The sequence below is a fragment of the Coffea arabica genome, chromosome 2c (assembly GCF_036785885.1).
Source record: "Coffea arabica cultivar ET-39 chromosome 2c, Coffea Arabica ET-39 HiFi, whole genome shotgun sequence".
Taxonomy (NCBI): domain Eukaryota; kingdom Viridiplantae; phylum Streptophyta; class Magnoliopsida; order Gentianales; family Rubiaceae; genus Coffea; species Coffea arabica.
In genome coordinates this window covers 17498391-17520818 of record NC_092312.1, presented here as the reverse complement: position 1 = coordinate 17520818, position 22428 = coordinate 17498391, and the positions used below count along the sequence as shown (strand labels likewise).

At 36.7% G+C, this 22428-nt stretch overlaps 3 protein-coding genes across 6 annotated transcripts; 1 reads left to right on the top strand and 2 right to left on the bottom strand.

Moving 5' to 3' along the window:
* Positions 1 to 2526: 2526 nt before the first annotated feature.
* LOC113724009 (filament-like plant protein 7) lies at positions 2527 to 8072 on the top strand. 4 transcript variants are annotated; one of them, XM_072074806.1, is made up of 6 exons: positions 2527 to 2767; positions 3793 to 3894; positions 4140 to 4281; positions 4445 to 6857; positions 6963 to 7023; positions 7402 to 8072. In XM_072074806.1, exons 2-6 carry the CDS (start codon positions 3799 to 3801, stop codon positions 7894 to 7896), a joined length of 3207 nt encoding a protein of 1068 aa, XP_071930907.1. In that variant the 5' UTR covers positions 2527 to 2767; positions 3793 to 3798; the 3' UTR covers positions 7897 to 8072. The 4 variants fall into 4 exon arrangements, with proteins under 4 accessions (XP_071930907.1, XP_071930909.1, XP_071930906.1 ...); XM_072074808.1 differs by having other exon boundaries at positions 2527 to 2770; positions 3795 to 3894; XM_072074805.1 differs by having other exon boundaries at positions 2527 to 2781.
* Positions 8073 to 10117: 2045 nt separating this feature from the next.
* LOC113726448 (wax ester synthase/diacylglycerol acyltransferase 11) lies at positions 10118 to 16259 on the bottom strand. The gene is made up of 6 exons (XM_027250174.2): positions 15351 to 16259; positions 12115 to 12187; positions 11308 to 11375; positions 11018 to 11230; positions 10711 to 10848; positions 10118 to 10614 (listed from the first exon to the last, which is right to left on the bottom strand). The coding sequence occupies exons 1-6, from the start codon at positions 16101 to 16103 to the stop codon at positions 10447 to 10449; spliced, it is 1413 nt and encodes a 470-aa protein (XP_027105975.1). The 5' UTR covers positions 16104 to 16259; the 3' UTR covers positions 10118 to 10446.
* A 3730-nt stretch (positions 16260 to 19989) lies between these two features.
* Positions 19990 to 20784, bottom strand: LOC113726447 (small ribosomal subunit protein uS9). The gene has a single exon (XM_027250173.2). The coding sequence runs from the start codon at positions 20676 to 20678 to the stop codon at positions 20244 to 20246; it is 435 nt and encodes a 144-aa protein (XP_027105974.1). The 5' UTR covers positions 20679 to 20784; the 3' UTR covers positions 19990 to 20243.
* Between the last annotated feature and the right edge of the window lie 1644 nt (positions 20785 to 22428).

Below are 22428 nucleotides of genomic sequence, written 5' to 3'. Positions count from 1 at the left end.
TTTTGCTTTCTTAATTCTTTTTTTCGATTACGGAGTCGGCTAGATTCCGGGAACACGTGGCGACCTTTTATTGGTTAGTGATGTTTAAAACGAGCGCCGGTCTTGCTCAGGGACGCCGGGATTTTTTTTTTTTTTTTTTTTGGGTTTGGGTTTTTAAGGGGACCATCACCATCAGTACACGGATGGAAGCTCGGGTTTGCTAATTCTGCTAGGATTTTGCCGTGTAGTCTGTGCTAACACAGGCCATCTTAAAAGCCCAAGCCCTCTTTTAACACAAGCCTATTAATGATTGTACACAAAGAATTGTCCAGCCCAGAGGATAACTATCCTCACCAAACCCAACCGCAACTTTGAGGAGAAAGCTGCTTGTTTTGGAGTTGGTTTTTAGATGCACGCACAAAATAGCCATTTTCGTAACAACATCCAGTGTTTTTTTTTTTTAAATTAATTAATTAATGCAAATATGAAAATTCACCATTAGTTAGATTTTGATAATTTCGGATAAGAAAGGCGAATCATGGAGCGGTTTGATTTAAAATGTACTACAAGTTGAAAGTAATGAAGGAGGATTACTGTATTTACAAGAACAATATGAAGGGCACGAGGTGGGGGAAAGAGACATGAATTAATGAAAATTTATGACTTCGTTTATGTGGCTTGTCAATTGCCTAAACCACTCATTAATTAAAACGCATTATGTGGAAACACATAAAGTTTTTTTCAGCTAGAGGGAGGAGAATAAAAAATAAACAACTAATGAATGTGACCGTTTCCAAAACACTTTACATACTCGTAGCGTTCCTTCATAAAATGTTGAATTTTTCTATGATTCTATCAAGTTTAAAATTCAACGCAGTGCATTGATTTAACACAATGTATATTGATTTTAGTTTGAAAAAAATCTAATTCACTTTTTTTTTGAACTATTCAAATTAGCGGTATCAAGAGATAATTGAATTTGGTTAGACAATGTACTATTGGTAAACAAGGATCGATTCTTTGGGTAGAGATGACTCAATGGATAAATCGAATCCAAAATAAAATGGTTGGTTATGAGAGTTAAAATCCATAGGATTGCGAATTACCTTATGGGATTTAATAAAAGATTTAGACACGTAGAGATTAGAGTTTGATAAGAAGAATGGCACTTCTTTCCAAGGACACGCGAAAAGAAAGGGATATACCAGCAACTTCTAATTGTTCATAGCTTCATATTGCCCAACTTGCTGGCTTCTCGAACTAGATAATTAATTTGTAGACGAAGTTATCATAAATGAAAAAAAAAAAAAACATTTACATGTTCTTGTTGAATGGCAGACTTGATTAAGGTAAATAGTTTTGTGATCCAAAAGTTGCACGAAGCCGGTAAAAGCATGGATGATCTTTCTTTTTGACCTTTGAAACAAAAAGCTGGTCCAGGATATGGTGACCCGAATTCTTTTGGACGCTAAGAGACATAATGAAAAGTTGAAAACACCCACTTGGAGTTGCTCTGACTGGCGACAGTTGGTGTTCCACCCAATAAAACAATTATCTCAATCCACATTCGATACGAACAAAAAAGCAGACTAATCGAGGAATTGAAAAAAAAGGATTAAATTCTTCTTTAAATTGTAGATGGAAGTTTGAATCTCATTTGTAGTGAAAAAAAATTTAAAAATGAATTAAAATATTTTTTTAATTTTGTCAGATCTGTGTATCTGTTAATTCGATTTACAGTCTAATAAAGTAGATTATGTTGTATAAATAGTATCGTTCAAAAAAAAAAAAAAAGAATTAAAGATGGGGGTACGTATTAAATAAGTAGTGCCCCCTAGTCCATCCTAGTAAGAAATTAAACTTGGCATGTAGGGGTATTACATTAATTAGCATTTGATACCTTCCTAGGAAAAAGAGGCAAGCATATGGATCAGGTTATGAAAATAAAAATATAGGACAAGATGTCGCTTTATTCCGAGGGAAAGTAAGGACAAAATCATTGGCCGATGGGTCAATTTTGTTGATGGTCATGCATGCTCTGTAATTGCTCATACGTCAAAGAAGTATTATTGCATCTCATTCATTAGTGGAGGGACCTCTCAGTCTCCGGGGTGGCGTCGCACAGTTGATAATTGAATTGTTTTTTCGATTGTTAAGTTTGAATCACTTTCTCAACAAAGATTATACTACGTGATAGAAGTTCTTGGAAATTGCATTAGGGGAATGTATAAAAATGGTTCTTAATAATTCTACAATTTGTGATTCCAAAATATGTTCTGATTGGAGTCAGTGAATAGAGTCAATCAATCCGAATCAAACTGGATTCTACCCCAAAAAAAAAAAAAAGCAGTGATTGATAATTGGAAGATTGTTGTAGCGCATCTTCGGATTAAATAAATGAAATCGCCGTCTGTACAGTGGGCGCCATTCCCACATCCCTGACTACTTTACGATTTTTCTCGTCAATTCCATACCCACCGTCGATGCATACTGTTCCTTTCCACCTCATCATCATTATTATCAAATATTAACCGTGATCTGGCCATTGATACATGGGTCTCTGTCGGTGGAGCATCACCTCATATTTTTCCCAGCTCGCTCGCCCCCAGTGTCGGACTCTGATGATCCTAACTCATTATAAAAAGTTTGTGTTCTTCTTGATTATGTCATTTTAGTGGAGCTCATGGTGCTGCCCAGCTGCTGCATTCGACCTTTCAGCCTGCATTAATATCATCTTCTTCTTCATTTCATCGACGTCATAACACACTGCTTCCAGAGTGGCAGCTGAGTTGAGTAACCTGCGTATGTGTCGTTTTTACTTGTTCCATGCAGTAATAATTACGTTTTGGGACATCTATTCTCAGCCTGTACTCGCCTATTTTAATACTACTGTCTCTCTCTTTCTCTGTAATTCTTTTTCCATCATCTTGAATCTTGACATGCACGAGGAGTCTTGTCTCATTCTTTTTTTTTTTTTTTTTTTCGCTTTTGTTTGGATTATTTTAAGTTTCCAATCTGCCAGCAGTTTCTGGGCGGTTGGTGGATTCTTTATTCTGACAGTGAAGAGTGTGGGAGGAGAAGAAACCTAACTCTAAGATCTTCCCCGAATAATAATTGTGCACTTGTACTATTTAGAAGATCAGTTACTAAGCCGCGGCCTAGTCTTACCGGGTTGGGATCCCATACCAACTCTTCCCGTGGCTGCAATTGATTATCTTTACATAGTGTCATATATTAGTCACATATTTACAAGAAACAGCTGGCGTGGATAACATCTGAGAGAATCAATTTTGCTCAGACCAGCAAGTCTCTAGTTTTGCTTGTGCAAGATCTATGATCTGAAGTTCTTTTTGCTCATCATCTTTGCAAATCATCATGTTTCGCCTGTGGCACTTGCTGCAAGGCAGCATCAACATTGTGACCGGGTCATCAAGTCTTGGCTGTAACTATTTGTTAGTCGTCTCAGAAATGATGATTTTGTTAGACTCTTCTGTTAACTCACTTGTATTCCTCAAGGATTTTCAATAGCTTTAGAATGTTTTTGGTGGATGATATTGAAAATTGACCGCTTCCTTTAAATTCAGGCCATGACTTGCTTTATGAAGCTACAAGCCAAAAAATCAAATGCCATAAACATATTTTGATGAATATTTGCTTACTGAATTATTAGCCCTTGTTGCAGATGAAAAATGATTTTACGTCAGATGGCATTTCTTGTTGTCCAATCTAAACTATTGAGTCGGAATACTGCATTCTTATCTTTGTATGTGAATTTAAATGACATGGATTACTGTTTAATTTGTCATTCATCAGTTAATCATGGATCAGAAGACATGGCTTTGGAGGAAAAGATCTTCAGAGAAGACAATCATTGCAAATGGAAAGGCTGATTGTGATGTGAAAGGAAAAGAAGAGGTAAATAAACCTCTCTCTTCTCTGTCAAGCCTGTGTGACGTGGTTCAAATTCTTCACTACGTGCAATAAGTTGGTTCAAATTCTTCACTACGTGTAATAAGCTCATACACTCAAGCTTTGAATTAGTTGGTTCTGGTGCCATCAAAAGACTATTACTGGTCTCGCACAAGAAACTTTGCTTTGAAATTGCAAGCTCTTTCTTTTGATTTTTGCCACGTGATTTCATTTCATTTGTGTGGGTGCAGATTCTTCCAAATGAAAAAGAAATAGCTCTGGAGGAATCCGTTAAGATCCTTAACGAGAAGTTAGCTTTTCTGACAACTGAAAGCAATGCTAAAGAAGAGCTTCTGCAAAATCATGCAAAAATGACAGAAGAAGCTATGGCAGGTGATAAGCGCAAACTTTGCATTCTTTAATGTTGTATGCTAAGCAGTTTCCAAAATGTATTTTCATTCTTTCGGTTTGAATGATCGGTGGCATTTGCGCTGATCTCTGAAATGTATAAATGGCTAATCAGAAAAGTAAAATGGTTCCGTCTTTTATACTCCAGCTCAGAAGAAGGTAGAGGCAGAAGTACTGCACTTGAGAAATGAATTGGATGAAGCTTTGAAACAAAAATTGGCCGCAAATGACAGACTAGGGAACTTAAATGCGGCATTAAAGGACTGCATGCAGCAACTAAATGTGGTTAGAGAAGAACAGGAGCAAAGAGTAAATGATGCTATAATGAGAACTTCAAAGGAATTCGGGAATGCACACAAAAAACTAGAGGAAAAGTTTTCAGAAGCAAACAAAAAGCTTGCAAATTTTACAGCAGAGAATTCCCATCTTAGTGAGGCAATCCAAGTGAAAGAAAGCCTGATTGAAGATCTAAGAATTCGCAGGTCCCAGGTAGAAGCAGAATTTGATGCATTAATGGCAAGACTGGATTCTGTTGAAAAAGAAAATGCTTTCTTGAGATATGAGTTCCGTGTGCTCGAGAAAGATCTTGATATTAGAAATGAAGAGATAGAGTTCACTCGCCGCTTTGCAGATGCCTCACAGAAGCACTACTTAGAGAGCATGAACAAAGTAAAGAAGTTAGAAACTGAATGCCAGAGGTTGCGTGTCATGGTGCGTAAGAGGCTGCCTGCTCCAGCTCTTCTCGCAAACTTGAAGGCTGAAGTTGAACTCCAAGGAAGACGACAGATAGAGACAAGGAGGAGAAAAACCAATCCAGTTTCTGGAGGTTTAGTTGTGAGAGAATCTACCAGAGAAAACCTTGATATCTCCAGTAAGAGAATCAGTTTCTTGGTTGATCGTTTACAGAATGCCGAACAAGAAAACAAGATTCTCAGGGATCTTTTGGCAAAGAAAGATAATGATCTCTCTCATTCTGTTACATCATGCACGCATATAGTGCCCATATCAGCACAAGGTGAAGCCCAGCTAAAGGAGCCTCATAAAGCTGAGCGATCTTTGGAGTTGGCTGTGTTGAATACTGTGTCCAGTAAAGTCTCTTCAGTATCAGATACAAACATCCATGAGGAACATGAAACAAGTAGTTCTCGATCATGGACTTCTGGTTTGATCTCAGAATTTGAGAATTTCAAAGATGCAGACCACAAGAATATGCCCGATCACAGAACGTTGGGGATATCAGACATGAGCCTGATGGATGATTTTGTTGAAATGGAGAAGCAAGCAATAGTTGCTATCAATGTCCCCCACGATAATTATCATGCTTTTTCAGACATGCACCATGTACAACCTGGTTACTCAAAGAGGGAGATTTGCCAGAATCACGTGGATTCAACAGGTTTGGAACTTGTTCCAGTCGGAGAGGAAATTTGTGAAAGGCACCAGGCGCTACAAACGAGTGATTCTTCTTCCACAAAACCATGTGACTGGCTTCAGGCTGTCCTGAACATGATATTGGAGCAATTTCATGTTTCAGAAAGAAGTATTGATGAACTTCTTGAAGACATTAGAACTGCAGTGCACCGTGAAACTTATGAGGTAAGGAGCTCAGCTCATTCTAGACAAAATGAGCTACTACCTATTAGTGGCTACATTACATGGAAATCTCAGACAGCATCTCCAGTATTGGGCTCATCCAAAGGTGTTCCTGATGTATGCTCCTGTTTGGAAGAAACAAGCCATGGTGTTATCCAACCTCTAAGCATTTCAATTGGCAAAATTGTTGAATTTGTCAGAAGATTGACTTCTGGACATTCACATGATTGTACTGAGCGAGCTAACTGGTTAGAGATGGAATCAGGTGCTTCACCATCTAATCAGCTCACAACGGCTGAAGACTTTGCAATTCATGTTTTTGGATGGAAAGCTTGTGAACTTGCTGCTGTTTTGCACCAATTTGGAGCTACATGTAAATATCTGGTGGATGGGAAAGTTAGTTTTGAGAAGTTTGCTGCAGAATTATCGTCAGCTCTGGAATGGATCATGAACAACTGTATTACCAATCAGCCTATTTCTGGTACTGGATATGATCTGAGGCATCATTTTTCTCACAATGCTGTGGGAACTGCTATTGAACTTGGATTTGTGCAAAACCTTTTGTTGGAAATGGAGAGGGCTCGTTCTATTCTTCAAGTAGAGAATAAAGCATTAAAGACCGAGCTTAATTTTTTGAAATCCTTGCAGAAAGATTTGGAGCTGAATTTGCAGTCTGCAAGGGATAAGAGCGAGGCTCTTACAAGTGACGTGGAGCAATCACAGCAAAGCATCAAAGGTTTAGAAACTGAATTGGAAACATTGAGTGAATCAAAAAGAATGATGGAAGAGCAGTTTGAAAATCAGAAATTGATAAATGAAGAACTTGACACCCACCTTACCGTTGCAAAAGCAAGACTCAATGATGTTTCCCAAAAGTTGTCTTCTCTTGAAGTAGAACTGGAGGATAAGAGTCACTGTTGTGAAGAATTGGAAGCGACGTGTCTTGAACTTCAACTCCAACTTGAAAGGTATTTTCCTTTTCTCAAGTTCTGCTGTTTCAAAGGAGTTAAAACTAATTGTCTTGGCTTAATAACTGAAGTGTCATGTCTATACTTTTGGAATTCTATTACCAGTTTTACCAGCAAGGAAATTCTGAGAGATGGCATAAATCAAGAGGGAAAGCTGCTTCAGACAGTAAGTTCCCCTTTAACGAATAGAAGGTTTTCCGTTCTCAAAATTTGAGCTCTCCAAGAGTAACATATGAGTCAAGTTGGAGGATCTTAGTTCTGGTATATGCATTTCCACTAATATGCAGCAGTCTTGCAAACTTGTGATGCTGCATCTTTTTTTTCCCCATGTCGGTGGTTGATCTAAAATGGCACCATCCAGTTGCAAAGGAGTAATGATCTCTTGTTACAACCCAAGAGATTTTCCTAGAGTCCAATTTGCACACACGCACATATCAAATATTTTTTCCAATATGGGCATATGTAGTCTGATAAACGTAACTCCTTCAACCCCTAAATCCAAAGACTGCTCGACTGCCATGCTGATAATTGTTCAAATTGGCAGGGCTGGGAGATAAAAGCTGCTTCTGCGAAATTGGCAGAGTGTGAGGCAACCATTTTAAACCTTGGGAACCAGTTAAATGCCCTGACTCCACCAAAGGAAGCATCCTCTGCAAATAAAACGTTGTCTATTCCCAGCAAGAATAATAAGAAGTTGAACCAGCGATTATCCTTACTTGATCGGATGTTAAGTGAAGAAAGTACTAAAATGAATGATCTGAAACCTTCCCAGTCGAAGGAACTTATTATAAGCACTGCTGAGACACAGATGCAACCTCCCTGTCGAACCATAAGTGATAGAGCGCTCTATCCTTCTGGCTCCCAACTAGCAGCTGCAGACCTCGTTCCAAAGCGTGAAGCAAGTAAAAATTCCAAAGCCGGGGCCTTGGTGGTTGTACCGACCAAGAAACGGGGAAGAGCAATTGGTTTCGTGAGGAGGCTGCTCCTTGGGAGAATCAGGGGAAGCAGCAAGAAGACACCCTTCTCCTTCGCCACGTAAGACATGTTAAGTTAACGCAATAAAAGCTGACTTTTGCTTGTGAATTTGGTGAAGTGGTATGTAACTTATCCTGTTGCTTTGTCTATAAGTTGGTATGGAAATACACGAGACTTGAGTCTTTAGCCTCATGGTTTGATTTCAGAGATTGCAAATTTCAGTGGATGCCAATTGAGTGAGAGTGGGGTGCTTATTTCAGTAATTAGGATAATATAGCAAGTAGCTTCAAAAAGAATTGACGAACAATTGCGATTAGCTTCAAAAAGCAAGAAGGTTTGCTGCAATAACGAGTAGATTATGCCTAAACTTCTTGCCCATTACTCGGGTCTTTCGTGGTGCTGCGGAACAAATTCCAGGCAAACGGCCTGAGACTAGAAGCTCTTGTAGTCATCAGGGGGGGGCCTATTGGCCTAATTTCCAGATCAATACTACATGTACACAGGTATATATGTAAAGTACAAGGCACAGCCAGTGGCCCACTGAAGGATGATGTATTTGTCATTAAAATTTCAGTGGAACATCTATTTAGAAAAGCATACTCAAGTCAATCTATGTATATTCAAACACAATTAACAAAAATAAAGTTTGAAGTGATTGATAACAAAAGAATAGTCTAGACGAATGGCATAATAAAAGAGGTTGACAATTTAGCAATGCTAGTTAATATGCAAGGTAGTCTTGCATTTCTTTGCAGGGCTGGCATTTACTTTTTCTTTTGCTGGAGTTTTAGTTTCAAATGTTTTTTCAATAGAGTCTTGCACCTCTGTTGCAGAAGTAATCTCGGTTCCATCAGAATCTTTTTGTGTGATTTGATCGTTGAAGGGCAAGTTTCTCTTCACAATAGCTGCTGGACTTGATGTTTGTGCGGTCAAAAAGGTGGTTGCTACTATTTCTTTAAGAACTAATTTGGTGATAAGTGATAACAACGAAGAACAAACCTTCATAAATTGCTAGTAACATACTTTGCCAAAGATTGAATTTTTACCCCCTTGACCCCTACTAATATAAAGAAACATTTTATACAAATTTAATATTTCTAGATGGGAAGTAACAAATATAGCACTATACACCTATATATTATAGTAATTAGCGCTTACAAAAATTAAAGAAACTTTAAACAAGTTGGGTTAATTCTATATTATCCCAATGAAGATCTCTGTACATAGAGCTGTTAATCGAGCCAAGTTTTTGGCTGCCGAGCTCGACTCGAGTTTAATTCAAGCCGAGCTCAACTCGAGTTCGTTAGGAAAACGAGCTTTAAAATGTGTTCGAACTCGGCTCGTTAAATGTACATGTGACTTGAGCTCGACACATTTATCACAAACGAGTCGAGCTTCTCGAGCTCGAGCTCGTGCAAATTAACCTTAATAAAAACCTATAATTTTTAATTTTTATAATTTTGATTTTTAAAATGACAAATATGCCCTTCATTAACGAGCTCTAACGAGCTACTCGAGTATCAAACAAGCCGAGCTTACTCGACTCGTTAACTAAACGAGCATGTTTCGAGCTCGAGCTCAACTCGTTAACCAAAATTAACGAGCCGAGCTCTAACGAGCTTTCGAGATACTCGATTGACTTAACAACTCTATCTGTACAAAACGTCCAACAGCTCACTAAAACAACCTAAACAATTGGCTTAACCATTCTTTATAAATCGAATAGAAACTGCCTCTCAGACAATTTTATCTAATAGGTAGTAAACAATAAGGAGTAGTTCAAGACAAACTTGCAAACCAAAACTTTTGTGAATATGCTGCTATTTGTTGATCTTCAAACTCTATCACAAGAGATAAATTATCTAATGAAAACAAATTTATGAAAACAATGATATAGTAAATAATTTTTACTAGATTGTTATACCCTTCTATCCAAAGGCAATTTAAAAGGGAAAAAATTAATCAAAGTACTGGTGATTCACCATCCATGAAATATTTATTTTGTGTTTTGGATGCAAATAAAACAACAAAAACAAATAGAAAATTCCCTTACCAAAGAACACCCGTGAGCACCAGTTGATTAATACTATTTGTGAGCACTTTTTCTAAAAAAAAAGAAACTTGTGCCTGAAAGCTTGCAAAGCCTTATGGAGGTTATGCTCTTCATCTGAAACCAAAAGTTATGAAATACCAAAAGACTCTGAAACCGTAAGAATCAAAAGGCCCAAACGGAAGAATGCAGACAATTAAAAGTTTCAACTCATATTGTAAGAGTGAGATAGCCGTTATGAATGCATAATTCAATCTTCATTTCAATGCCCACAAGCTCAACTCATTTAATTGAGTGGAAAATTAAATGAGTTAAACATATACAAAAGACACATGTTCAAGTGGTCAATTGCAGATGAAAATTGTTGGTAAAAATAGTTTTAAAACAACAAATCAATCAAAGAATGCCAAATCGGTTTAAATTATCGACATGGCACTTCTTGGTGAAGATACTCTTAGGTTTTTATATAGTAGTTAGATAAACTAGAACACTGGTTCCATGCTTTCTGTTAAGATGAAAGATGATTTCTTATCCGCACAATTGTGATCCTCAGCACACGAGCAATTACTTTTCTTTTCGAGTCGTGTTGGCTGCCTCTGCATATTCTTTCATTTCGAGCAGAGCAGCTTCGAAACACCTGGCCAGAAGTTGGGGATCGGGGATGATATCTTTAGCCACCAATATTTGCAAATCAGCTCTTCCTGCATAGCTAACCATATGCACGGTAACGGCCTGTGTTCAAATTTCAGACAGCAGCACCGCCATCAAAACAATTAATTAATGTGTTGATACAGCAAGAAAAGGTGAACCAAAGGGCAGGAACTTTACATGGGGCAGGCTTGAGGTATTGGCTCTCAGGTAAGTCACCGGATTGCCTATAATTGTGATCTCCTCCCGAGGGCCGACCACATTCGAGATTGTGAACGTGGTGTTACAGACAATCCTATAATTAAGCAAGGCGGCCAACTAAACACCCAGTGCAAGAAAAGCAAGGAAGAAGAGTTAAATAGAGTTGCAGAAGACACAGTGCTAGACTTTAGTCGCTATGAAACACGCTGTAAAATACGTATATTCTGGCAACACAGTCAAAAGAATTGATATCTATAACTTTTCATGCAGTTCGGTAAAACTTAACCTTTGCTCCGAAGCAAGACATGACGAAATACCCAAGTTTGTACGAGAAAAGTCCCTCTAATGATAGCTTTTTCTTGTCAATCATAGCTTTCGCTCTCCTTACAAATTGGAGGGGATCAGAACCTCCTTTATGATAGTAGACGGGTAGCAGCAGCATACCAAATTGATTCCCAAAGCGGGTGCCGGATTTGCTATCCAGCAGCTTTGAGAAATCCTGTGCAAAACCACCATGCCTTCAGGTTCAGCGACAAGGTCTAAATCTCAATGGTAGTTACTAATAAATGCACATACCTGCAGGCCCGGTTGAGGTCTTAAATTAACCATGGAAAGTCCAGTCATCTGAATCCCATCTTGCAAGGCTAGGAGCAACAACCAATATTGGAAACTTTCAATAACGAAGGATTTCTTCGCAAAGGTACCACTACCACTTGAGCAAAAGAAAGAATGGGGGGTAAAATCAAAGAAAATGGTTACACCATCATTTGAATCACGTTTTGAGGTTCATGTTATTTCTCTGGAAATCAAATGTCCGCCTATTGACTATTTCTGCATCAGCATTTGTTTAAAGGAGATCCTACAGTCCTGTTCAGGTTAAATTCACGTGGGATTGTGAAATGGTTTCCTGGAAGGGCCATATAATTTTCCTTCGTTTAGTTCCACATTCAAGGGCAGTGGGGGCAATTAGCAGAGGGCATTACGGACACAAATTAAATAAACAATTTAAAGTTTTGTAGGATTTGAGTTGTCCGAGTCCTTAGTTTCGTGATGCATGGTTTTTTTTTTTTTTTTTTTTTTTTTATCAAACTCAACCAAGAAGAAAGAAAAGGGATTTCAAAATTCTAATCTTTAATTTATGGGAAGCTCAATTTCTTGTAAGCGCTGGATTTCATGTCAGCAATTGGAGAAGTATTCAGAAATGATTTACTGGACTAAAATAGCTCATGCAAATTTAGAACAACACACATCAAACTTGAATGAAATTTTGCTTGCTTGCTTGCTTGAGTACCTAACATGAATGTTATGTGACGCAAAAATAAATAAACAAATAAAAGTTGGTAATTAATATAGAAAAAAAATGTCAGATAGATTATACGATACCATTAGGCGATCGGATGTCGAGGTATCTCGAAAGCCCACAAGAGACTACGCCGAAAAGAACGTCATTGATGGTCTGCAAATAAAAAGCAACGAAATGTGACTTCTCAACTGGATTACTATTTTTGATTGTTTTTTTTTTTGATAAAAAATGTAATGTAACGATTTAATATATTGAAGTAAAAATAATTATAAAATGTATCCAGGAAAAGGCAATTCATAATTTTGACAAATCGCGATTTCTAGAAGTAGTATCAAACCTTTACATTATTTTGAAAAAATTGAGGAACACTTGCACTCACCTCCCATATGGTTTGAGAAATTGCACTGACCTCCTTTGAACTTACTGAATCTTTGCATATTCAGTTCAAGGGATTAAAATATTATTTTAGGGAGTGAAATGAGAAATTTCTGTCAGATTTGTCCTTTGTGCTATATGTCAAGTAGTATTAGTAAAGGAATGACAAAATACTACAAATCAATTAACAATTAATAAACTTTAAAAGGTGTAGTTTATGGGCAAATAAACATTGCCTATTCAAAATACTAGCTCTTTATGGGCATTTTATTCTCAAACATTTAATTTATGATAAATACATAAATGTTTGTAATTAAAATTCAAAAAGTGTTACAGTAATATTCTTACAAAAAGAAAACTGGTAGGTTATATATTTAATATAAATTAAATATTTTTTTAAAAAAAGAAATGGCCCATAAAGTATTAATTCTTTATGATTTTCCTCCATTACATGAACAAAGTGTCTGCTCTTTATGGGCATTTTATTCTAAATCATTTAATTTATGTTAAATACCTAAATGTTTGTAACTAAAATTGAAAAAGTGCTACACTAATATTTTTACAAAAGAGAAACTGGTATGTTTTGTGTTTAACAAAAATTAAATATGTGAAAGTAAATACAAATTTAAATAGAAGTTTCGAATCTTTTTTTAAATTTAAATTACCTGGTAGAGGTATCAAATTTAAATCTGTATTTACTTTCACATATTTAATTTTTGTTAAATACAAAACCTATCAGTTTCTCTTTTATAAAGATATTAGTGTAAAACTTTTTCAATTTTAGTTACAAATATTTATGTATTTAACATAAATTAAATGATTCAAAATAAAATGCTTATAAAGAACCGATACTTTGTTCATGTAATGGAAGAAAACCATAAAGAATTAATATTTTATGGGTCATTTCTTTTTTTAAAAAATATTTAATTTATATTAAATAAATAACCTACCGGTTTTTTTTTTTGTAAGAATATTACTGTAACACATTTTGAGTTTTACTTATAAACATTGATGTATTTATCATAAATTAAATGTTTGAGAGTAAAATACCCATAAAGAGCTGGTACTTTGAATAGATCATACCTATTTGCCCCATAAACTACACCCCTTAAAGTTTATTAATTGTTAATTGATTTGTAGTATTTTGACATTCTTTTTTCTAATACTACTTGACATGTAGTTCAAAGGACAAATCTGACACAAATTTCTCATTTCACTCTCTAAAATAATATTTTAATGGCCTGGACTGAATTTGCAAAGAATCAGTAAATTCAAGAGAGGTCAGTGCAATTTCTCAAACCATGAGGGAGGTGAGTGCAAGTATCAGTAACCTCAGGGGAGGTTTCTGCAATTTTCCCCATTATTAAAAAAAAAACAAAAATTTGGAATTGTGAAAGGTTTATCTTATAGACAGGGCTTGTCAATTATTGTCCAAAACTATGAAAAGTCCGTATCATATATACCATTTTATGAGGTCAGTCCTCCCAATTTGCGTAAGTATTTATGTTTTTTGGCATAAAAAAAAAAGAAAGAAAGTTGAGAAGAAGGGGAAGAATACCCTACCAACGAGTGAGGACAACTCCTTGGTCCCATTGGAGGTTTCAAGTGATACTTGGATACACAAGAGTTAGGCATGCCAACAAAATTTAAAGGTTTTACCTCTCTCTCATAGAACGAGTACTTAGATTCCATTTGGTTTATGGGATGACAAAAGATTGAATTAATTATCCTATGTCATCTCATGTTGGTTGCATTTTATTTATTGGATTACACATCCCAATTAACCGAATTAATACACTAACCATGGGATAAAATAATCCCATGACGAAAGTGGTATTAGTCATCCCGAAATGACCAAGAGATAGAATAATAAATTTGAAACTAATTTATCCTTACAAATTATATACATTTATACTCTCATAATTGTATAACTTTACTCTCACACAATAATGTAACATGAATGGACTAATTTGTCTCCCAATTAATTTAAATTTTTTTGACTAATTTGCCCCTATTACCAACATAACAATATTTGGACTAATTTACCCTTGTGAATGATACAAATTCATACTAAATGTTATATAACCATTATCTCACATAATAATATAATAATAAATGGACTAATTTGCCTCTACTAATTATATTAATTTTTTTGGCTATTTTGCCCCTATGCATTATTTTAAATTTTTTTGACAAATTTACCCCTATTAATTAATTTAAAATTTTTAGCTAATTTACCCCAACTTATATCATAATAAAAGGATTAAATTGCCCTTACAAACCATATTTTCTCAATAAAATTTTATATAAATACATAATCTTATGAATTGGGCTTTGCAAATGAGGGTTTCAATAAGCCCAAACTTAACTCAAAGAAAAATCTTCTATATTAACTTGAAATTGGCATTCTTAAAACTCTTAAATGGGTTGAATTTTATTCAATTTAACCCAAACTTAGCCAAAATTCAACTATTATTTAATTAAATTTCAAATTTAGATTCAAAAACTATGTTAAAACTTATTTTTAAGGGCCCGAATGGGTTGAGTTTGAGTGAATGCAAATTTTTATATATCAAATATTAAAATTTCAAATTACTTTATTTTAATAAACATTATAAATTATTTTATTATTTTATTAAAACCATCCTACAAATTAAGATATATTTTGATCATTAAAATAGTAATTCTATCTCATTCAATATCTAACCAAACAAGGATTATTTTCTAATATATCCCATCCAATCTAAATCAATCAAAATAACTTAGATTATTAATCCCAGAATCACTTAACCCAACATTAATAACTCGAAGATGAGTCATCCACGTCATTGAGTCCGTGAACCAAAAGATGAGTCATGCATGTCGTGAACCAAAAATTAGAAAACCTTACAGCTTCCAAGGTAACAGTAGAATGGTAAAACCAAAAATTAGAAAACCTTACCGCTTCCGCCACTGCTCTCTTGACAACCTTCATATCATCAAGCCTGAACTTGGCCGTGGCCAACTTCCTGGGCCAGAGCTCTACCCCAGCTCCGCCGCTCAAGGCAGTCCTGCTATCCTTCAACCACAAGCTCCTCAACAGAAACTCCACCACAAACACCAACGTATACCAGACCACCAAAAGCGCCCTCCACAAGGCTGTCCTCCACTTCCTTCTCTGCCCACCAGAAGAAGCCAAAGAAGTCCCCACGCCGCCAATAGCTGGCATCTGGCTCGGGTCATCAGCTTTCCGGCAAATCGTTAAGAACATGGACATTAAAGAGATCCCATCTCCAAGCGCGTGGTGCAGCCGCAAAACAAGGCAGTTATGCGCCATTAATAGATGGACTTCCCACAAGGGCTTGTCTGTGCTGAGCGGCGAGGAAACAGCAAGGTCGGCGATGTAGTCGTTGACGGCGTCTTCTTGGGAGATGGAGGGGTCACCGTTGGTTACGGGCTCGTCGCGAACTATGACATGGCGGTCGACGTTGACTTGGGTTCTGCGCCAGTGCTCTCGGCCGTGGGAGTCTATAATTAGGAGGCTGCTGAACCTGGGTTGCTTGAGCATTATGGAAGTGGTGATTTCTGATTTTACAGCGTCGATGTCTAGGGTATTCTTTACTCCGATCGCACAGTTGATTATCTGGTTCATTTCCGCCTGGAGAAATAGCCGGCCAGCCGGCGTCACTGGCTCGTCGGTGTTTATGGTCTCCATATTATCTGAAGCACTTTTTTTTTTTTGGGAGCTTCCGTTCTTTATCTGGAAGATAGGCAAAAACAGCGATGTTGCTGCTCGTTTCTCTTTGGCTAATGGCCAATAGATCTAGCTTACGTACTAAATTTGATGAAAGTCAGAATTCGAAAACGGGGCACGTTCTCTATCTTGATGCGAGGGATTATTTGGTGTGTGGTTGCTATTGTAGTCCAATTAAAGAAATTAAGTAAACGAATTAGAAAAGTCGACGTTTTGACTAAAATTTTAAAAAATAATTAGAAAAGTCTGCGAGTGGTTGAGCATATTGATAAACATTAATTTCATATTTGTAACACATACAATGTCGCATTTTATTACTTATGATTTCTATTTTGATATATTCTCTAAGTATCTGTCCTACCTTGAAAAGGGCAATAACAAGGTAATAATACATAATGCAATGAACCATTTTCACATATACAAACTAAAAGGCAATAGCAAGCTTCGATTTTTAATTCAAGCCGGTGATGAAATTAAATGTTATCTTCTTAATTGGGAAAAATACCAATTTTTTTTATAAATAACGTGCAATGTGAATTGTGACAAATAACATCAGAGGGGAGAGATTAATCTTCTTTATATATATATATATATATATATATATATATATATATACCCTAGCATTTTGCTTTCTTAGCACAAGGATTCCTTTATGGTCATTCAACCAGGCATTCAAAAATCATCCAAACTTCTTTGGTCTGTAATGGCGATGGTACAAACCGCCAGCAGCAGCATCGTCGTCAGGATTGACCCCGCTGCCATCGTTTAATCAAATGTCTCAGCAGCATTATAAAGAGGCTACGAGAGGAAAACACCTGGGCTTCTGGGATGCCCTGCCGCTGAGTCGTCTGATTTCCAAAAAGATAAATCGATGAAACTCGATGTGAGTAGAAATTTCATCGAAAATAGTCAAGAAAAATCATCCCATATTATGACAATTTTGGTGGGATCGAAGGTTCGACATCACCAAGCCTTGAAAGGCTGGGCAGTGACCACCGGAGCACAGGCCCAGTGGCAGATGTACTGACGAATCGCTAGCCTAACTTTGCATGCGAAGCGGTCCATGTGTGAGATTCACAAAAATTGTTCTAAAATTACGTCGTGTGCAATCAAAATTACGTACAGTAAAAAATACACACAATCAGTAACATACAACCGTTTCTGCCCCTTGTCCGCCAATGTCTTAGTCGTGACAAAGTACTTTCTCAATCGATTTTAAAGACATCTAAGACCTTTCTGACAATTTAGAGAATTTGGTCGATTGAAAATCGTGATGTCCTATGAAAACTAGTTAAAATGATAAAATAAAGGGTTATTCACGCTTTGCCCCACACTTTACTTCTCCGGTCGTGTGATAAATTGTCTAAACAAATCACACTACTCTGTTTCTAGCCAAAAAGTGCAATATTATTTTAAGCATTTACAAATTTAAAGCCCAATTAGCATTAAGATGGAAGTGAAATTTAAAGTCCAATTATTGAACTTACGGACTATAATTTTCTCTGTATTTACTTTGACTAACGTTCATATTTTTGTTTTTTTCAAGTGACTTTCATCGTGAACGATGGCCTGAATTCTATTGATTATCCTTTTCTGGTCAAAATCAAATTTGTACGGAACCAGATTAAATCTTCGTTGAAACTTTAGAAACCACTTTATTATTGTGGACAGATTTTGAATACTAATCATATTTAATAAGGTGCCAAATTTGAGAATTTTTAGATTTGCTATAAAACCATAGAAACTATTGGGTGTTAGGAAGACCCAATATCCGAGAAAAAGTAAGAACCCCGGTTTTCAAAGCTACATTGGATATAATTGGCAAGGATATAGCACATCCGACATACTGCTGGAAAAATCCCTCCAACCATATTAGGGAATTAAAGAAGCCATTCTTTTCAAAACGCAGCATTCCCAGACCCACTACTTCGTCTCTTAATGTCTGCTATAAATCTGTACCCAAAAAAATAAAAAAAAGTCTGCTATACATCCATGTTTCAACCCTGATTCTCCACAGTGGAAATAGCTCTGTACTGCGTTGGATTAATTAATGGCTCTGCTTTGGATTAAGAAAAAACCCACCTTGCTAATTTATATAGTCTTGTTTTTCTTTTTTATCTGTCTCAAATTATAGTCCACTTTTCAATTGAAGGTCCACTTTTCAATTGAAGGGAGTATAATCTTTCCTAAAACTCCCATTCTAGGCCTAAAAGAAGGTCACGGTCCTGGGCAGTGGGCTCCTGCCAGGTTGCCCCGTCCGGCTACCCCTCTTGTGGTTGGAATCAACCAGTTGTTTTTTTCCAAGGGACGGTAAGGCAAATAAAGGTCAAACAAAAAACCTCCATAATGCGAAATTGGCAAGACATTTTATGTTGGTTTATCATTTATGTAGGTCAGAAGCACTATTAGACATGTTGATTTATGTTGGTTTATTGATTCAAGACCAATAAAAGGCTTGATGTTGGACACATAAAGACCCTATTTGCTAATTCACATGCTAAGTAAGATACACCTGACATGTGACATTAAATCAAACGAAGCCCTTGTATATCCACACGAAACTCTTTAATTGGTTGCAAAAAAACTACTAGTCATTCATGACTAACATGAACTTTCCCCAAAATTGGCTAGCCAGACTTCAATTCAATGCGAAGCTCGAACGACAAACCAAGATATTTCATGTCTCGTCGCAATGCAGACCGGTACCAAGCGTAAGTCCGGCTTCAACTTTCTCCTGACGACTTGACATCTATCCATTTCTCTGAAATAATGCGAAGAAAAAAATCCCTAGCCACTCAATCCCCTCAACAAAAAAAAAAAAAAAGTCAGTCTCATTTTTTGCAGCATCAGCTAACTCGTTCAGTTTCAAGTAAACAAACTCCACCTAGCGGTTAGCAAGCTATGGTGGGAAGCCAATTTTCTCCCTCAACAGTTTACCTTCGCTGCAAAGTACAATTTCCTTCAACCGACGACCATTCAACACTTGATTCAGTTTGGTTTCAAACTTTCAATCACATCTTTATTCAGTTTGGTCTCAATCACACGACCAATGACCAATGGACCATACCACTCTCTCAACAGATAAACATCTTAATTCAGTTTGGTTCCAATCATACAACTTGAAAATGCACTTCTGATCGCCACCAGAAACATGTTGGATGTGTTAGAGTAAAGCTTAGCACAATAACCATCACTACGGCATCCACTGCCATCCAATGCACACAGCTTTAACCAATTGCATTGTAAGCAATCCTATGTCCTCAAAAATTTCACATGTTTAATGCATGTTGCAGATTCGGTTCGAAACTCAGGTTCAGCTCATCGGTTAACAGATAATGAATCGCAAATGTAGCATTAACAGAAAATATTAAATTTCCTCTTAGCAACAATTTAATTTACCAAACTTATGATTCAGGTTGCATGGAAGATCTATCTACCTTATACTCCACAACTGCAACATGAAAAAAACATTCTACACTACAGAAGAATATCTATTAGCGTTATCTTGATCTCACCAACACAAAAATTCCTTGAGAAAATAAGTTTATTGAATTTCACTGTGTTTTCAAAATCAAGGTCCGCACAGAGGCTGAATAGCTTACAGCACTATGCGATATTCAACGATAAAAGATAACACATGAAAGCAACAGGTTGGCGATTCAACAGCTCAACCGGGAAGATTTATTTTCAAAATAGTGATAGCAAGAAAAAGATTCGTAAATTCTAAACTTAGCATCAAAACAGTTAAGAAATTTAATTCACGAAAACAATTTATACCTGAACAACTGAGCAAGAGAGATGAAAATAACTAATCACAAATGCTAAGGAAAAGCAATTCAAGGCATCATACCAAAGTAAACCAACCACAGCATTGATATCGAATGTAGAAGATTTAAATTCAAAATTATCACATCCTAATACTTATCTCAAAAAAAAAAAAGACAGCTTAATTAAACGACTATTTAGAAACAAAATCTGTCCTCTCAACTGATCCTTAATACGAAACAACAAGAGCTCAATTATCCAAAACATTAATGATAACTGAAACCTTAAACCAAAACCATAGTTTTTTCCATATAATGAAAACTGTAATAAACGCACTTAACGGTAAGATTTCTGGAACCTAGCACGGGCACCACGACCACCGAACTTCTTTGGCTCACAGCGCCTGGGATCAGCCACAAGCAAAGTCCTATCATAGCGAACGAGGATGTCCTTGATCTCCTTCTTAGACTGCTCGTCAACGTATTTCTGATAGTACGCAACTAAAGCCTTCGCGATGGACTGGCGGATGGCGTAGATCTGAGAAGTGTGACCTCCTCCTTTGACGCGGATGCGCATGTCAACTGCGGCAAAGCGGTGACGCCCGAGGAGGAGGATTGGTTCGAAAGCCTTGTAGCGGAGGATTTCTGGCTGAACGAGCTCGATGGGAACGCCGTTAATCTTGATCAGGCCGCGTCCACGCTTGCAGTGTGTAACTGCCACCGCCGTCTTCTTACGGCCGAAACATTGAACAGACTCCACCGGCGCCGCCATGATGCTTTGATTCTTCTCTGCGGCTGCGAGAAACCCTAACCCTAAGCCTTTTTGAGGGGAGCGACAGTTTAACTGTGGAGGACGAGATGAAATGAGATACTAACAGAGGCGAAGTGGAGAATTTAAGGGGTTAGGGTTTTGTGAGATTCCTTAGAATACCCTATACACAATTGTTTATTACGATGTTGCCATTTTCGGCCTGTATTCTGCAATTTTAGCATACGAAATGAGGCCCAATAAGTGTTTCATTTATTCTTCGGCATTTCTGTTTTGGCCCAACTCGAGATTTCCGGAGTTTGATTTTGTGTTAGAGATTCTGTTCTTCCACTTGAGCGTTAATCTTGGCCCAGCAACTACGGACCTGAGGTTGCCAAGTGAAAGTAATTAACATAGCTTTCTTCTTCTTCTTCTTCTTTTTGATAATGACGTCCACTGGCGCAGCCCAAAAAGATTCTCAGCATGGGCAAAAGCAATACCAAAATTTTTTACCTATTCTTTTCTGATTTTTTAAACAAAAAAATATTCACCAACAAATTGAAATGAAAAACTCTTTTTTAGCTTTTACTTCAAATGAAACTTTGTGATCCACGTATTTTTTTAGAATATTGGTTCATTAATCAACTTAGAGAACCGCGTAATACTTTTACTTTCTTCACAAGAAAACTCCAGGGGTACACTTGAGATTATATCTAAATTATATGGGTACTATAGGAATTTAAAGGGGCAGCGGGGGCCCCACCTTAAATCCACCACTGACGACGTCTTACTTATAGTTCCTCCCACCTTATCATCCAATCCAATTCTTTCCCAATGTAGTATTTTTCTAATAGGTGCTCAATAGCTATTTGTTCATGCACTCAAATCACGCTCAATCTGCCATGTGAATGCACACACATATGATTATTAACTTTCCTTACATTTATATACATTTTCTGTTTTTTTTTTTTTAATTTAACACTTTAATCACATCTTAACCAGTCAATCGTTAGACATATCCATTAATATATAAGAAATTGTAGAACCCAAATTTTAGGGTTCTAATAATAATCAGTGCGTGCAGGGGTTACAGAATTGAAGGAATAAAAAAGACATTGAAAATAAATATGGGAGAGAAGAAAATAATAAACTCAACTCACAATATTATTAAAATCTCAAATAATAAAGAAAGTCTCGCCACAATAGAAAATTTGACAAATTCTTATAGACTCTCTCTCTCTCTCAAGAAAATAGTCTAAACTAATGTCCAATTTATAAACTATCAGACTTGTTGGAAAAGAAACCATTTGCATAAGAAATTGCCAAATAAAATACAAATTCCTAAATCATACAATTACTGAAAAACCGATTCCAATAAGAAACATCAGTTGGCAAATGTCACAGCATGCTGATGCCAATTAACCAACTCTCTTTTGTGCGAGCCGTCCATAAATACCAACTCTGGTTTTGCCTTTTTCCAGGAGATTAGTTCATGGACCGTTCATATGATGAAAGCATCAGCATTGTGCCCAACCTAATCAGGAAGCTAGTTGATAAACGTATACATCAGCGTTCATTGTGAGGACGTCGGTGGTGGTGAAGAAATTAATTAGACAGTTAACATGAAAGCTCAACAATGGTGCTGACAGAGCACCACACTAACTGTGTGGTTGACAGGTTATTGCACGGGACGAAATTTACTCAGTGTGCACTCTCGATGGCGGCTGCGAATTCCTTTGTTACAAAAAATAATGTTGAAAGAAAGTTGATTGAC

Bases quoted from the DNA above. Each gene is read 5' to 3' on its own strand.
- LOC113726447 (XM_027250173.2), bottom strand. From the start codon at position 20,678: ATGGCGGCGCCGGTGGAGTCTGTTCAATGTTTCGGCCGTAAGAAGACG.
- LOC113726448 (XM_027250174.2), bottom strand. From the start codon at position 16,103: ATGGAGACCATAAACACCGACGAGCCAGTGACGCCGGCTGGCCGGCTA. The intron at 10,849-11,017 runs GTTAAGTTTTAC...CTGGGTGTTTAG, and splicing joins TGTCTTGCTTCGGAGCAAAG to TTGGCCGCCTTGCTTAATTA. The intron at 10,615-10,710 runs GTAAAGTTCCTG...ATTTGAACACAG, and splicing joins ATACCTCAAGCCTGCCCCAT to GCCGTTACCGTGCATATGGT.
- LOC113724009 (XM_072074806.1), top strand. From the start codon at position 3,799: ATGGATCAGAAGACATGGCTTTGGAGGAAAAGATCTTCAGAGAAGACA. The intron at 3,895-4,139 runs GTAAATAAACCT...GTGTGGGTGCAG, and splicing joins ATGTGAAAGGAAAAGAAGAG to ATTCTTCCAAATGAAAAAGA. The intron at 6,858-6,962 runs GTATTTTCCTTT...TTCTATTACCAG, and splicing joins CTTCAACTCCAACTTGAAAG to TTTTACCAGCAAGGAAATTC.